General features: G+C 37.0%; 1 protein-coding gene across 5 annotated transcripts in view; it reads left to right on the plus strand.

Annotated features, from left to right (window-relative positions):
- Positions 1–16,342, plus strand: part of LOC126180278 (protein retinal degeneration B) — a 589,076-nt gene extending 572,734 nt beyond the window's left edge. For 4 of the 5 annotated variants that reach the window (XM_049924680.1, XM_049924684.1, XM_049924682.1 and 1 more), the window contains one exon: positions 13,435–16,342. In XM_049924680.1, coding sequence (XP_049780637.1) covers positions 13,435–13,558 — 124 coding nt within the window. In that variant the 3' untranslated portion in view covers positions 13,559–16,342. The remainder of the gene's footprint in view (positions 1–13,434) is intronic. The other variant, XM_049924683.1, reaches the window with a different exon arrangement.
- The last annotated feature ends 834 nt before the right edge of the window (positions 16,343–17,176 follow it).

Genomic DNA, 17,176 nt, shown 5'->3' on the forward strand with positions numbered 1-17,176 from the left:
CTAACCCTTTATCTTAAAACTTGACATATACTGCTGCTTCTGTTTTGTTTTCCAAACATTGGATAATCATAATTTTTCACAGTTCTAAAACTCATATATAAACTTTGTCCTTAAATATTATGCATTTCAAAACATTCCCTGTATTCAGATCTGAAACCATTTAACGCTCAACAACATGAACTAGACAAGTTCTGTAGTTGTTTGGATGATTCACATATCACACACTACTGCTAGCTCTTAGCACATTTATCCCTCTGCCTTTTATATCCAAAAGTATCACAGTTCTCTTGTAAATACTCAGTTTCTGTTGCCAATTCTTTGAGTCTTTTCTGATGGTCAGATAGGAAAACATTATTTCTACAGAAATGTTAAACTTGAAAATTAAGTCTGAAACATGTCTATTTTCACAATTCCTGTAGTGTCCCTACACAGCAAAAACAGTATTTATATGGAGTTCTGAAATGGAGAGCACAGGCTCTTAACATTTCTTAGAGTTTTTTTTTCTCATTAAACCTGTTCATGCCGATCAGTAACTAAGATCTCGACAATTGTTTCTGCAGAGAATTATGTTAATGGTAATTTATTGGGTGGAATATACCTAAATAATTTTCAGCAAGCCCTCCAACATTGTGCCTGTACAAGTTCTCACCTCTCTAACTGTGGCTGACTACAATTTAAATATTTATTAACCTTCTTCGAAATTAATTTTTATTAAACTGAACAGCAACTATACCTCACACTCTAAAAACATGAAACTAAAAAAAGTGAAAATAAAACAGTTAAAGGAAGATATTAGATAAGAAGTGGCCATCTTTCATATGAAAAGGTTTGTAATCAAGTAACTGGAAAAAATTAATAGTAAACATTAAATTTCTTTACTGTTGAAATGTTTCTATTTGTTAAGCATGGAAGGTGAGTATATTTTATTTCTGCTGAATATAAAAATTGAAGGAAGCATAAAAATCTTTCTTTCTCTTCGACTGGACATATTTCTGTAAATTACCTAAACATAAAAGTAATGTATTTGTGGGAAGCTAGTATTTCATAAATTTGTCAATTTGTGATATAATCATTTCAGTACTAGTAGAAATGTATATATGGTATAAACTGTATTTATTGTTTCTTCAACTGTAAGTAAAATAATTTCCAAAATGAAATTACAACTACTAAAACAGAAGAGAAACAAGAGACATTTACCTACTAAAAATAAACTGAATGTGTTAGACACATACAGAAGTTGACAGAAACACTAGCATTCATGACAAGGTTTTGCTTAATCTAGCAAAATGGAGAGCAGAGGAATTGACGATGTGAGGATTAGAAAGAGAAGTTGCACAGATCCTTTGTCAAGCGGTTAGAGTAGGACAAGAGGAAACTGAGACGTTGTCCATTGAAACATTTTGCATTGTTTGTTCCTGTTTCATATTTTTTGTCAGTGAAGGAAGCCATAATGTAACAATTAAATGTAGATAATTATTAGAGTTCTTGGAAACAGACACAATGTCTTACAGCTGATGTTCTTGTAGATGGAAGCATAAAGTATTAAATGTTTTTGTATCCTTAAAAAGTTTTATGATGTGATAAATGAAAAGCACCCGTTTGTTGTGCCTATCTCCAATATTAAACCTTTACACAGCAAGTAAAGTATAATACAACTTTATGTATGTTAAATACAGTCTCACTAATTATGAGCTAATCATGGCACAAATGGGTGCAAACCTCATGTTGCTTCCTACTTCCCTGAGGAAGTTTGGGGGAGATGACTGGCTGTATAGTAGCTGGCCACTGAAGCAGAACACTGCAAGCCCCTTTCTCATTACTAAGCACTGTGAAGCATGTAGAGAGTAGGTATGAACTCTGCAAAGCACCACTCACAGGCTTTTTTACATTGTGTTCCAAGGGGTGCCACATGGCCTTGGGCAGAATGTTTGAGCTGTGTGATATGGTCATCCCTCTGACTAAGCGCTCTCATTGCAAAACCAGGAACCCCTCTCATGAGAGGAAATTTGAATCTTAGTTGCCTGTAAGAACATGTGAAAATTGAAGGTGGCCTGAGAGGTGACACTACTTTTGGTAATTGAGTCTGTAAATCCTGTGGCAGTTCTGAGGCATGTGTTGCAAGTTCCTGTGAATTAAAAGATGGAAAAAGTGAAGTGCTAAAGGTTATCAGTGCTCCATCATCTGTATATGCTAGTTTTAAGCATTCAGTTGATACAGTATCGTACCTGCAATTTTTCTTGATAATGAATGTGTTTCCTCTTCTCATAACAACAGGAAATAGTCCCGAATAAGGGAAAGTGTGGCAGTCAGATGGCATCATCTCAGATCATGCGCCAAACTCTCATCTGTGTACATTTTTATGTATCTCAATTTTTCTGTCACAATGATTATGTTAAGTGGTATGAGGTGGCACGTGGATGAACACAGTTGGTGGATGAAGGCTGCAGAACCTTTCTCAGTCAGTGGAGGAAATGGCGTAGGTGAGAAGGAAACTACTTTCCATATATTATCTACTCAGTTGAACAGCGTATGTCTTTCATAAATGCTATGCGAAGTCCAAGCAGCGCCAAGGATAATGCATCAAACTAGGCCTCCATGCGGCACTTTAATGCCACCTTTAAAATGTGATGCATTCGCTCTACCATTTCAATGCTTGCAAGATGATAGCTAGTCTTGAAAATGTGCCCGCTTTCACAGAGTAGGAGTAATACCTTAAAAAGCTGTTTGTCGAATTGTCGTCCTCTTTCTGTCGTGAGGTTTGTGGGACACCGTACCAAGATTGCGCCAATTCTCATGCACCATTCTCAGGCATGGACTCTGCCGCTATATTGGGAGTAGATACTGCTTCTGGCCATCTCGTGGAATGGTCAATCATCATAAATGAATAACAGGATTCCTCTTTAGTATGGCAGAGGCCCAACAATGTCAACATGAATGTGAGTTTACCTCGCTGTAAGTGGGGGGGGGGGGGGGGGGGGCATGAAGGTGTGTCTAGGGATCTCGCTGTGTTGGTAACTCTTGCACGCATGTGCCCAGGTGCAACAATGCTTCTGCGTACCCAGCCAGATGACTTCTGTGCAACAAGCTTGGCAGAAGCTCTGATGTTTGGGTATGCAAGGTTGTGGTAGACACTGAAAATCTCATGCCACCATCACATACGGATGACATGCTGTTGCCTCCTATGACGTATGTTGCACCAAATTCCTTGGTGCATGGTCTGCCTAGGTATGTGCTCTAGCTGTAAGGCCATTGATTCTCAATTAGCAATAATGTGTTGAAGGAGTGAATCTTTTTCCTTGAACAGCCATCATGTCAATCCAACTGATCATATTCAATCCGGGCACTAAAGACTACACTGTTGAGCGCCCATAACACCATATCCATCCATCTATCGTATTCAATCCTGTGCAGTTGCAGGACAGACAGTCTGCACAGTGTTTTTTTTTTTCAGCTATATGTTGTATGTCAGTAGTAAACTGGATGGTGAATTCAGCATGCCTGCACTGGCAAGGCAGGTTGAGCTCAGTCATCTGCTGACATACAAAGTTTAGAGGCTTGCGATCAGTAAGTATCTTGAAATGTTTGCCTTCTATCCATGGTCTTCAGTGTTTGATGGGTAAGCAGATGACAAGTAACACACTACCAGATACCCTCCATTTTTGTTGACACTGACTGCCACCTGACTTACATCCACCATTAGTGCAGGGAAGCACCTGGAACGAGATGTGCCAGTAAAGAAGCTATAGCTAGTGCCGCCTTTAAATCATGAAATGTAAGCTCCACTTTCCTCATCCACAGAACTTTCCTGCTGACAGACATATTGTTTCTAGTCAGCAATCTGTCGAGCAGTTCTTGTATTGCCTGCAAATGAGGTAAACATTGCCTGTAGTAGTTTAAAATCCCTATGAATCTGCGGAGACCTTTTAATGCAGTCAGTAAAAGAATCTGCTGAATAGCTTCCACTTGTCAACCAGGGGAGAAGAGCATGCATGAGAGACAGCAAAACCTGAAAAATTCACTTTGTTAATTCACAGTCACTGTTGATTATTGTGCTATAACACTCTAAGCATTGAAACACCAATTGTAAGTGATTATTACGCTGCAGCCATGTCTCAGAAAATACTAATATGAGGGCTAATCAAATATAAAAGGGATTCTTGTCCATAGCTTCAACAGTTGGTATGACCACACCCCCATTTCTAGTATTGTTGAGTGGGGCTGTTAGGAGATAGGAGAGCCGACAATTACTTACTTCCAACAGCTTTGTCACTAATGTTCATGATGTTGGAGCAACAGGTGCACTGCTCAAAGCATAATTATAAAATTTCTTGCTTGTGAAAAGGAGTTGAAGTGACAGAAATTTTTCAGAGATTGACTGCACAGTTTGGTGATCAAACATTGTCAAAGAAGTGGGTGTTTTCCTGGCAGTTCAAGAAAGGAAAAGAATGCCTGGAAAATCAGCAAGGTGATTGCTTTACTTGGACCAGCATTACAGATGAAAACATTCATGTGGTTCGAGACATTCTTAAAGGCAGTCAATGGGCAAGAGTATCAGAAACTGCAGAACAGATCAGAATAAGTTACGGGAGCTGTCAAGGGATCATCAAAAATGATATGCAGGTTTGTAAAATGTATGTTCCAGATGGAACCCTTGCCTTTTGCCTGAAAATTAGAAGTTGAGGTGTTTGGACATCTGTCAGAGGTTTAAGCAAGGTTGCGAAAGAAGGTTGGATCATCACCTGTGACAAAACGTGAGCCCACCACTACATTCCCAAACCTAAACAAGCTAGTAAGGAGTGGTGGAAGAAAGGGGAGGGTGTTCCAGTGAAAGCAAGGCAAGGTTCTTTCAACCGGTTTTTGCATGAGCTATACACAATGAATGCTGCATACTACAGCAAGCTGTTGAATAAGATGAGAGATACACATCACCTAGAGATGAGACCAAGCAATTTGACAGGTCCTCCTCCCGCAGGACAATGCCAAATAAACACTGCACATTCAACACTCTCCAAACTACAGGAAAAGCAGTGGACTCATCTTGATCCCAGACCTGTCACGCTGCGATTTCCATTTGTTTGGACCACTTCAAGAAGGTCTAGGAGGGCACAGATTCAAAAATGACGAGGACATGGATGAATTTGTGCACAGTTGGCTCATGAAGCAACCAGGCCTATTCTGTGATGCAGAGATAAATACTTTCCTTCTCGCTAGGAAATATATATTTCTAAAGTGAGAAACTATGTGGAAAAATAAATTGTAACTGCCTTTTATTTTTCAATACATGAATTGTTCTAAAAATAAAATCCTGTTTATACTTGTTTCGTCCTCTTACATCAAAACACATAGCAACATAACGGAAAACAAATTTGTGAAGCGCTGCCATGTTCGAACAGCATTTCATAATCTGAAAGGGATAGAACAATATACAGACAGTGGTGTTGTGACAGCAGTCTTATATTTATGTGCATGGGCCACTGGAATTTGTGAATATGCCTTGCACAATCGATCACACTAAAAACATGGACATTAGACACATTGCAGTTAAAATCCGCAATGTTAGGGATGGGATACCTGTCAGGAATGGAGCAGGTGTTTATGACCGTATAGTTCTTCACAGTCTCCAAGAACCACCCTTATTTCTACCTTTTGAAACAGTGATGCCCACACACTGTCAGATCTTAAGATGGTACCGTCAGTAAGCATTTCGTCAAACTCCGCGTACATGACCAGTAGTTTCTCTGGTGCTTACTGACATGGCCAAGCAATAACAAGCTACTCATATGTAGTCCAGCTGTGATGTTAAGTGGAATAGCAATGCTTGTCTTTTGCAGAACTGAGTCTGTGAGTGGGGGGAATTCCTTAAGTAGCTGCTGAAAGAGGTTATCATCTGTGCTTGGTGTGACCCGTTGTAATGTGGTCTGGAATGGTGGAGCACCTGTTGCAGTATGAAGCTAATCATGTATCACGCACTTTCAACATGCACAAAAATAAGACCAAAGAATAAGGAAACAAAGGCAGTTATGTATTCTGTATCTCAAAGATGAATCGTACTCGAATTGGTGTTGATTCGGTATTTATCGAAGTCACCACAGGTTTCTCAGGTTGGACATTGCATTCACACCATAGAACCAGTACCAAATTGCTTGCTTTTGGAACTGGATGAGTGATTAGTTGATTAAGTGGAAGGGGTAGAATGTTGTAAACTATTATACAGAATTAATTATTGAGGACAAACTGATGATGCAATGATTATAAATTATACAGAATGCAAAAGAGCACGAATAAGCCCCGAGAAAGAGACGGAAGGGGTCAATGAGGCATCTAGTTGTATGAGAAGAATATTCAGCTGACTAAATGTAGGAAAATTGTGTCTGAAATATATTCCAAATTAATTGTCTTGTAAAGATCATAGAAGTCGTAGGAAATGGATAAATGAGCAGAAGAAGATGAAACATATGTAAATAAACTGTAGTGGTGAGAAACAAACAAAAAGTTGGTTACAGATTGTGTGGTAGTAGGGAAACAGAGAATATGGTTGTTACAATTTGAAATGAAAGATGATGATAAAAAGAATTTTCTGGTGTTGAAAAGAATTTTCCGAATTTTCCGCTTATGATCCAAAGAATTTAATGTTTTACAGACTGATGGAACAAATAATGTGACTGAAGAAAATGGTGAACAGGCATTCAAGAACTGATGGCTAACACACTAAAACTAATTTTGTTCTAGCTAGGACAGATTTTTTAGTTACGCTCATAGTCTAACAGCAGAGTGGTTTTATTTCTCAGCAGTCATGTGTGAGACATTTGATTGCAAATAAATGATCTTATTCCATTATACAAAAGACTTCTACTTTGCAAATGAGCTTCTGCTTTTTAGTCATGGATTTCATGTGGAATTTATTTATTACTTTAGTATGATACATATATATGTGCACAAGTACATTAATTTCATTACTTTTAGTCATCATCATCATCATTTAAGACTGATTATGCCTTTCAGTGTTCAGTCTGGAGCATAGCCCCCCTTATACAGTTCCTCCATGATCCCCTATTCAGTGCTAACATTGGTGCCTCTTCTGATGTTAAACCTATTACTTCAAAATCATTATTAACCGAATCCAGGTACCTTCTCCTCGGTCTGCCCCGACTCCTCCTACCCTCTACTGCTGAATCCATGAGTCTCTTGGGTAACCTTGCTTCTCCCATGCGTGTAACATGACCCCACCATCTAAGCCTGTTCGCCCTGACTGCTACATCTATAGAGTTCATTCCCAATTTTTCTTTGATTTCCTCATTGTGGACACCCTCCTGCCATTGTTCCCATCTACTAGTACCTGCAATCATCCTAGCTACTTTCATATCCGTAACCTCAACCTTGTTGATAAGGTAACCTGAATCCACCCAGCTTTCGCTCCCATGCAACAAAGTTGGTTGAAAGATCGAATGGTGCACAGATAACTTAGTCTTGGTACTGACTTCCTTCTTGCAGAAGAGAGTAGATCGTAGCTGAGCGCTCACTGCATTAGCTTTGCTACACCTCGCTTCCAGTTCTTTCACTATGTTGCCATCCTGTGAGAATATGTATCCTAAGTACTTGAAACCGTCCACCTGTTCTAACTTTGTTCCTCCTATTTGGCACTCAATCCGTTTATATTTCTTTCCCACTGACATTACTTTCGTTTTGGAGATGCTAATCTTCATACCATAGTCCTTACATTTCTGATCTAGCTCTGAAATATTACTTTGCAAACTTTCAATCAAATCTGCCATCACAACTAAGTCATCCGCATATGCAAGACTGCTTATTTTGTGTTCACATATCTTAATCTCACCCAGCCAGTCTATTGTTTTCAACATATGATCCATAAATAATATGAACAACAGTGGAGACAGGTTGCAGCCTTGTCTTACCCCTGAAACTACTCTGAACCATGAACTCAATTTACCGTCAACTCTAACTGCTGCTTGACTATCAATGTAAAGACCTTTAATTGCTTGCAAAAGTTTGCCTCCTATTCCATAATCTTGTAGAACAGACAATAACTTCCTCCTAGGAACCTGGTCATATGCCTTTTCTAGATCTATAAAGCATAGATACAATTCCCTGTTCCACTCATAACACTTCTCCATTATTTGCCGTAAGCTAAAGATCTGGTCCTGACAACCTCTAAGAGGCCTAAACCCACACTGATTTTCATCCAATTGGTCCTCAACTAATACTCACACTTTCCTTTCAACAATACCTGAGAAGATTTTACCCACAACAATGATTAAAGAGATACCTCTGTAGTTGTTACAATCTTTTCTGTTTCCATGTTTAAAGATTGGTGTGATTACTGCTTTTGTCCAGTCTGATGGAACCTGTCCCGACTCCCAGGCCATTTCAGTTATCCTGTGTAGCCATTTAAGACCTGACATTCCACTGTATTTGATGAGTTCCGACTTAATTTCATCCACCCCAGCCGCTTTATTGCACTGCAATCTATTGACCATTTTTTCCACTTCCTCAAATGTGATCCTATTTCCATCATCATTCCTATCCCATTCTACCTCAAAATCTGAAACATTACTGATCGTATTTTCACCTACATTGAGCAACTCTTCAAAATATTCCCTCCATCTGCCCAAGGCATCCACAGGATTCACCAGCAGTTTTTCTGACCTGTCCAAAATGCTTGTCATTTCCTTCTTACCTCCCTTTCGAAGACTGCTAATTACACTCCAGAATGGTTTTCCAGCAGCTTGACCCATAGTCTCAAACCTGTTTCCAAAGTCTTCCCACAATTTCTTCTTGGATGCTGCAATTATCTGTTTGGCTTTGTTTCTTTCTTCAACATAGTTTTCTCTGTCTACCTGGGTTCTGGTATGTAGCCATTTTTGATACGCCTTCTTTTTCCTTTTACAGGCTGCCTTGACTGTATCATTCCACCAAGCTGTTTGCTTCATCCTACTTTTACACACTACTGTTCCAAGACATTCTTTAGCCACTTCTAGTACTGTGTCCCTGTACCTTGTCCATTCCTTTTCCAATGACTGTAATTGACTACATTCAACTAACTGGTACCTTTCTGAGATCGCTGTTATGTACTTGTGCCTGATTTCCTTATCCTGAAGTTTCTCCACTCTTATCCTCCTACATATGGACCTGACCTCCTGCACTTTCGGCCTCACAATCCCAATTTCACTGCAGATTAAATAATGATCAGTGTCATCAAAGAATCCCCTGAATACACGTGTGTCCCTCACAGCCTTCCTGAATTCCTGATCTGTTATTATATAGTCAATGACAGATCTGGTTCCCCTGCCTTCCCAAGTATACCGGTGAATGTTCTTATGTTTAAAAAAGGAGTTTGTGATTACTAAGCCCATACTGGCACAGAAATCCAAGAGTTGTTTCCCGTTCCTGTTGGCCTCCATATCCTCTCCAAATTTACCCATAACCTTTTCATACCCTTCTGTTCGATTTCCAATCCTGGCCTTAAATTCACCCATGAGCAGAACACTGTCCTTGTCCTTTACTCTAACAACTACATCACTGAGTGCCTCATAAAAACTATCCATCTTATCTTGATCTGTCCCTTCACAATCTGAATATACTGACACAATCCTAATTTTCTTGCTAGACACTGTCAAATCTATCCACATCAGTCGTTCGTTTACATACCTTGTTGCAACTACGCTGGGTTCCATTTCTTTCCTGATGTAAAGCCCTACACCCCATTGTGCTATTCCTGCTTTGACTCCTGACAGGTAGACCTTGTATTCTCCCACTTCCTCTTCTTTCTCACCCCTTACCCGAATGTCACTAACAGCTAAAACGTCCAGCCCCATCTTACTTGCAGCCTCTGCCAGCTCTACCTTCTTCCCAGAGTAGCCCCCATTGATATTAATAGCTCCCCATCTCATTACCATTTGTTTGCCAAGTCGTATCTTAGGAGTCCCTGGTTTGTCAGTTAGAGGTGGGACTCCGTCACCTTCAAAGGTCCGAGGCATTTTGCTCTGATTGTTGCCAGCATCATATTTAAAGTACCAGGGAAGCAGGTTGCTAGCCTTACTTGCCCCGAGTCCCATTGGGTTTTACCCCTAACGGCTGAGGGACTAACCGGTGGATTTGATAGTCTTTGCCGTATGAGCACAAAGGTGACCACAACTCAGAATATGTCCGAGATGCCCAGCCTTATTCGAAAGTAACTGGTACCCCGACTGTCGGGACCACTTACTTGGCCACTCAGACGTTGCCCATGGTTCATGAACTAGGACATGACTACAGGAACCCACACAATGAACCAACTACTTTTAGTAAGAGAAATATTTTGTATTTGTTTTAATGTGAAGATTTATTTTGCTTTGCATGTATTAACTTAGTTTAGTTACAGATATTTACTTCCAAATGCCGGAAAGTTTCATAATTTGTAGGAACTGTGTTTGTTTTTTAATAATTGTGGTAAGCTTTCAGTTTCCTTTTGATTCCTGTTGGCAATTTCTTATATATTTGTGTACAAAAATCTAGAAGTTCACTTTAAAATTTAGATTGTGCAAGATAATTTCACAGTTTTATTTTACATCTTGTGTTATATGTTTGAACTATACATTGTCTTACTGCATGATTTTTGCTGCAGTTTTGTAGAATGTGTAGTATATTCATTTTGGATGTAAGAATTCTAAGTTCTTAACTTGTAGATCACCAGAAAATGAAAGAAAATAGCCATAAAATACACTGTCAATGTATATTTGCATGCTTCCATGTGCAAGACCACCTAAATGAGTTTCTTGAATAACTTATCTGTTTGTTGAATTCCGCTTGCTGTTCACAATATATGGTGAAACTAGCTTCCACTTATGAGCTGATAGCTACTCTCAGTAATTATATAAATTTTCTACCTGTTTGTTTCACAAAACCAAATCACACACTTATTGTGTTTGGTGTTGCCCATTTATGCATTCTTAAACAGAGATACAGTCTGGTATTCAATGCCTGCTTCATGGAGAAAGGGAGAAAATTGTGTGTGTGTGTGTGTGTGTGTGTGTGTGTGTTTGAAGGGAAGAAAATATATATAATTTTTTACTGCAGTGGTAGGCCATTTCATGCTACCCTTTTCACATTTTGCACTCTCTGCTCTTTCTGCTAATCAAATATTGTCATTGTGTTCCAGAAGAAAGTGCTTGGTAAGCAATGTATAATGTCACTATAAATTTGGATTGCTTCTCATGTGCCGAGACACATGGCAAACAAAACTTCCATCCTGTGGCACTGACAAGAAAAATCTGAAAACGTAAAAGCCATTGGAAGGTAGAAGTATTCTGTAGAAACCAGATAAAAAGTGACATACATGAGGGATATATACACTCACTACCTAAGGAGAATGAAGAAGGAAGTTAGAGTTTGATGTTCTATTGACAGTGAGATCGTTGGAGGTAGAGTTCTGGGTGTTGAAGGAGCCATATTGGTATTTGCCTGAAATCATTTAGAGATACTGCAAAACACAGGATTTTGAACCTTGAGTCATCTGAATACAAAACCAGTATTCCAACAATTGCACACACCTGCTAATTTACATTGTTAAATAATTAGTTTCTAAGAGGGATGTCATTTGAATGAAATACAAAGGGATAAATAGCAGTGACACAATGATGAGTAAGATGACTGAGTTTTTAATTTTAGCTTATGGACAACTTGGTGTAACATTAAATAAATTTACAAATGTTACACAATTTCCTAGGGAAAATATGGCTACATGCTGACCATTTACAGAACTAGATTTTTACTTTAATATTAATGCACATTACATTTTAATACATGTAGCCAACCATGTGTAGATATTGGATATGCAGAAACCTTCCTGTGTGCTTGAAGAGGCAGTGGCATTATTAAAAGTGGATGTAAGGTAGAAAGTAATCTAGAAATAAACTGCATAATTATGATTGTGAATAGGTAGCATAATTTGTTGTTAGTGTACTTTACAGAATTTGCCTGGATAGGGTGTGTGTGTGTGTGTGTGTGTGTGTGTGTGTGTGTGTGTGTGTGTGTGTGTGTGTGTGTGTGTGTGTGAGAGAGAGAGAGAGAGAGAGAGAGAGAGAGAGAGAGAGAGAGAGAGAATGGGCACAAGATAATATTTTCAATACCCTTACAGTGTGTTTCTGTCCAATGATCAGTTTGTCAGTGTGTGGCATCGACTCAGAAAATTATACCATATTACATTAATAAATAAAAGTATGCAAATGAAGCTAAGATTCTGATACTCTCATTACCAAAATCAGCAATCAATTGAGGCCCAACTGTTGCTACAGTCACACACACAAAAAAAGGGAAGGATATGTGAGTAAAAGAGCATTTTGTAGGTGGTACAGATTCCTGTTGTTAGAGATGAGAACAGGTGTTCAGGAATTGTGTTCATTCATTTGTTTAAACGAATAGCATGACTTACACTTAACATATGTGATGGAAATTAATCATTTACTGCAGCATAATTTGTTAGTTGTTAAATTCACAGGACAACATGCAATGTTTATAATTACAATATTAATTTGGTATTGCTATTATACCGAACATGTAATCTGTAAGTGAATGATGTCTTCGTTTCTGTAAAATTTGACTCACTGTCTATTGCAAGATACCTAAGTAATTTTTACTGTTACCTATCTGGAAGCTGTACATGCACCACTAGTTCTTAATTCTTACAGGTATTTGTTACAGACATCTGTGCATGGAAAACATACATTCTATACAAAACACTTTAACTTTGCATGGGTTCAATTTGCCACATAGTAGACAAATCATCTATTCTCTAATAAGCAGCCTTCAAGTAAATAATTTTTCTGTGGTTGTTATTTCAGACTATGGGAAAAATATGTACAGAATAAAGAAAAGCATCATAACCATCATATATTGAGAGACCAGCAGATTAAATTGGTTTATTGCGCTATGTTATAGTAAGTTTCATTAATGGAGAAACTGCTTGCTTCTTCTCATCCTAAACTATTCGTAAGGGGGAATTTTGTATCATGCGGAAAATTAAAGCCAATGTAAAAGAAAATCAGTCCAGTTGTCCATTGCGTAGCTGCTGCCCCCCCTCCCCCGCAGAAAGAAAAGGACATGGTGTATTGACAAATTGATGTCACACAAATTCAGAGCACAAGAAAACGAATGAAAACATAATTATTTGATAATACAATGCTCTATAGACAAGTGTACGGAAGTTCAGGAGGATTGTCTCATGTTATCAATGCAGCATGCCTACATCAGCTGTAGTTTCTATTCCTCCTTGTCAGTATCTGGCTTTGATGTTTAATTGCAGTTACTCTTGCGCTTATTTTACAGTACTTAGTATGGTTTATTTTTCTTAAAATATCCATAATGCAAATAATACTGTACACAGTGATCCATATAAGAATAATTAAATTAAAAATGCTTTAATTTCATTCTTTACTTCAGTCGATCTGCAAAGCGTGCAACGTCATATCCACTAATGGGAGGTGCTGAATCTCTGGACCGAAGTGCTAGCACTAAGACACGTTGGACTTCACGCTTCTGTGCAACTTCTTCAACTAAGCTTTGATGAAAACTTTATTTCTCAGTCTGGCAGTTTGTGAGAAGAAGTTTAGTTTAAAAATAGAAATTTGTTTGGTGGTTTAAGTATGACAGGAAATGTGGAAACTTTGCATTTAAAATTGATGTTGAATTTAAAGTGAGATGTATTTGCTGACATGAAATCTGTGACATATTCTACAAAAAAAAAAAAAAAAAAAAAAGAAATTCATCCCCTTTCTACAAAAAAGGGGTAAGGAACTTCATTCATATATTCAAACATAAATTCTAAAGACATGTTTATGTGGGAGAGACTGTTTTGTTTCATGTATGTCTTTAATGCAGAATGCACGCAACCCGAAGTGTTCGTGGGCTGCAGAATGGATGAGTGCATCTTTTTTACTTCGTTGGAAATATTTATTTGAATATAAAAAATACGCTTACTTGTGAATATTGGTTACAAATATTCACATCCTTTATTGTTCCTTTTTGATGTCTGATGTGGAATGTGTGTTCATTGTAACTATCAGTGTAAATATTGTACAGCAAAATGTAAGATAATAGTGTTATTTGTTGCTATCGTTTGCAAGAAAATAATATTACTATAACTTCTTACGCTATGTAAATATTTCCCATTAATATGGATCCTAAAAGGCTATGTTGTATTGTAACTCTCACGAATAGGTTATCAAGAATGTATGAAAATGGTTCGCACTGTAATATTTAAGCAGCCTAGCCACTTTAATTGAAAGTATCTCTATATTTTTTGTTACCTTTGTTGGAAATGATATTCAATTTTATCGCAGTCTTCATTAAGACTCATTGTGATAATAAGTTGTTTTTTGTGTCCTTGAAGGAGTCTTCCTGTTACTCTTGTCCTTTTTGGGGTGTGTCTACCATGATATTAAGAGAAATTAAAAAAAGTATATTAGTTAGATATTTTTAAAATGTTGTTATCATTTATCTTTTGTAAGGAGTTGTTTTTATGCCCTACTTAATGTACAAATGCAGACAAGATCGTAGAGAAATAATAGTGTTTATATAGACACTTCATCCTTCACATATTCAGATGTAGTGAAGTATAGGCTATTTTGTTGTTATTTATATAGGTCGTTAAATATTTGATATGCTCCTTTGCATTTCAGATCCCTGGTAGAATGTTCCTCTATTCAGATGTGATAGTCACCTTTACAGATATGTGAAACTGTTACTTCAATTGACATTCTGCAGTTTTGTAATCCTGAATGTAGAGTAAATTTATCTATCTACAGTGCCATAAAACATTATTTTTCTTTTTATGAGCATCAGATAGTAGTAAGTGGATAATTTTGACACGTGAATCAAAAGTGAAAACATGAAATAAAGTATGTATTGTTTAAGAAAAGATACAAATTATTACCAGAAAGCACAGATTTAGAAGAGTATAATCATAATTAGTTGGTATAAGTAAACACAGCTACAGAAAAAAATTAAACCTTCAGTTGAATTTCCTTTCTTCTAAAGTGGGGAAGTCTTTACAGATTATTTAAAATGATGAAAAATAACTACTTGAGGTTGACACGCTAACTCCTGAAGATGGATTTTGTTGAAAAGTAGTTTCTTCCATACATTTCACTTGTCTTCACAAATTGAAATTTGATTTCTAATGAACAGATGTGACAGCAGGGTGTATTTATTCTGCTGAACTCAACCAACAGAAAATTACACAAAACTTGCTGCCTTTCTATATCTTCTGAAAAGTTTTGTTTAGTATTTACTATAGGAAAATATCTGTTGTTGATTCTTCATGCAAACTACTTCTACCTGACATTCAGACTAGAATACCTCTTGGAGCACTATAATCTATCAGTCAGTGAAACAATGCAAATAATGTTATTCAATGCTGTATAAGTAACTCCTCAGGTGTCAGTGTGTCCATATTCTACATTCTCAAACATAACTTTCCTAAATTGTAACTTCCTAAGCTCTAATTTTTGTAGTGCTCATTGACCACACCCTGATAATGCCTTTGCACTGAACTTCATCGATCATAGTGTGACTTCATTTTAGTGTTACAAGCATTCTTACTGTATGTAATAAAATTATAAAAACTATAATGAATCTCACACTTTGAAAAAAAAAAGCCTGCTGTGTTGAGTGATATTACTATAGTTTCTTAGTAACATGAAGTACCAATATCTTTAGAAGGTTATTCTTAATTTCATATGTTTTCAAGATTATTTGTGTACACAGTACCTGAAATAATAGACATTTCTAAGTACCACATAGAATTTTCCATCACAGTAGTTATGGTTTCAAGAGTTGAATAATTTACACATACTTTTAATTTCAGACTGAATCTGTGATTTATTAATGTAGCTCTCAAAGACCAGTTTCAGTTACCTTATAGGCCATATAGTTTTCACTTGCATGTCTTAATTTTGTGCAGTAGATTTGCAGTGAGCATCTTGCAAGTGAAATGTAGAGAAGAAGTTTGTAGCTATTTCATCAAAGGTTTTATTCAAAGATAAGGCATGGATGGTGCAGTTGTGCTTGTCAACAACTGGAGGTGGTTGAGGAGATGCAGCAAAAAATATGGAATTTTATATAGTTACCAGTAAGGGACATACTACAGAAATTAATTACAAAATGAAGCAGATTATTATATTTTGAATGGAAATGTTAGCCACTAATTTGGCATGATAAAATATCTATTTTCTGACTTAATACTAAATTAATTTCAATTATTATATGTCCATTTAATTCTGCTTCTTCATGCAAGTAAAACAATGGAATAATTTATATTTTGTATTCATACAAATATATTTATAAAATAAAGAGCATTAAATAAGCAATAATTTCTTTAAGCTTTTTTATTTATAAACCAGCTTCTATTCAATGTTAGTGATATTTTTCACTTCTCCATTGACGGCAAATAAGAGGAGGTACAAGTTATCCAGTGCAAATAGAATCCACAGAAAATATAATGGGTATAGGCTGTTCACATTGCTAAAGATTTATTGATCATGGATAAGCATATTCAGTAAACACTATAAGCAAATGCGAAGCAGTATTGTGAAACAATTTGTATATGTACTTTATAATTACACTTAACTTAGAATGGCATTTGTTGCCCATACATAAGAATTCACCGAGAGTACTAGATGATAACTGATTACAGGCTTTGCCATAAACCATATGCAGTTGTCAAAATGACAGTGTTTTTTCTTTTATTCATAAACATTATGTTGATCATAAATCACATAAAACAAGGTAGCAAATATAGGCTTAATATATATGAACACACCCCAAATACAAGTGAACTTCTCTGCTGTGAGTTTGAACTGGCTTCATTTGAATGATGTACAAAAACTGCAAACTTTACAGCGTAAAATATTTCCTGCTTACAGTGATCCCTCATGTCTTACATTCATTTTATCGAATGTTTGTTAACGGTTGTTCTCAACAGGCTATAAAAGTCCATGTAGTCAAAGTTTTCGTTTAATGTTGTGAAAGGACTGGTAAGTAGATACAGTTAAATGAAAAGTAAGTCATAGTCTCCAGCTCCAGTACTAGCATAGAAGGCAATGGGCAAGATACGGCAGTTGGAAGAAATGGAGCAAGAAGTCACTTGACCAAGTGGCCAGCAGATACAGAGAACTTTACTGAC

The sequence above is a fragment of the Schistocerca cancellata genome, chromosome 1 (genome assembly GCF_023864275.1).
Source record: "Schistocerca cancellata isolate TAMUIC-IGC-003103 chromosome 1, iqSchCanc2.1, whole genome shotgun sequence".
In the NCBI taxonomy this organism is placed as follows: domain Eukaryota; kingdom Metazoa; phylum Arthropoda; class Insecta; order Orthoptera; family Acrididae; genus Schistocerca; species Schistocerca cancellata.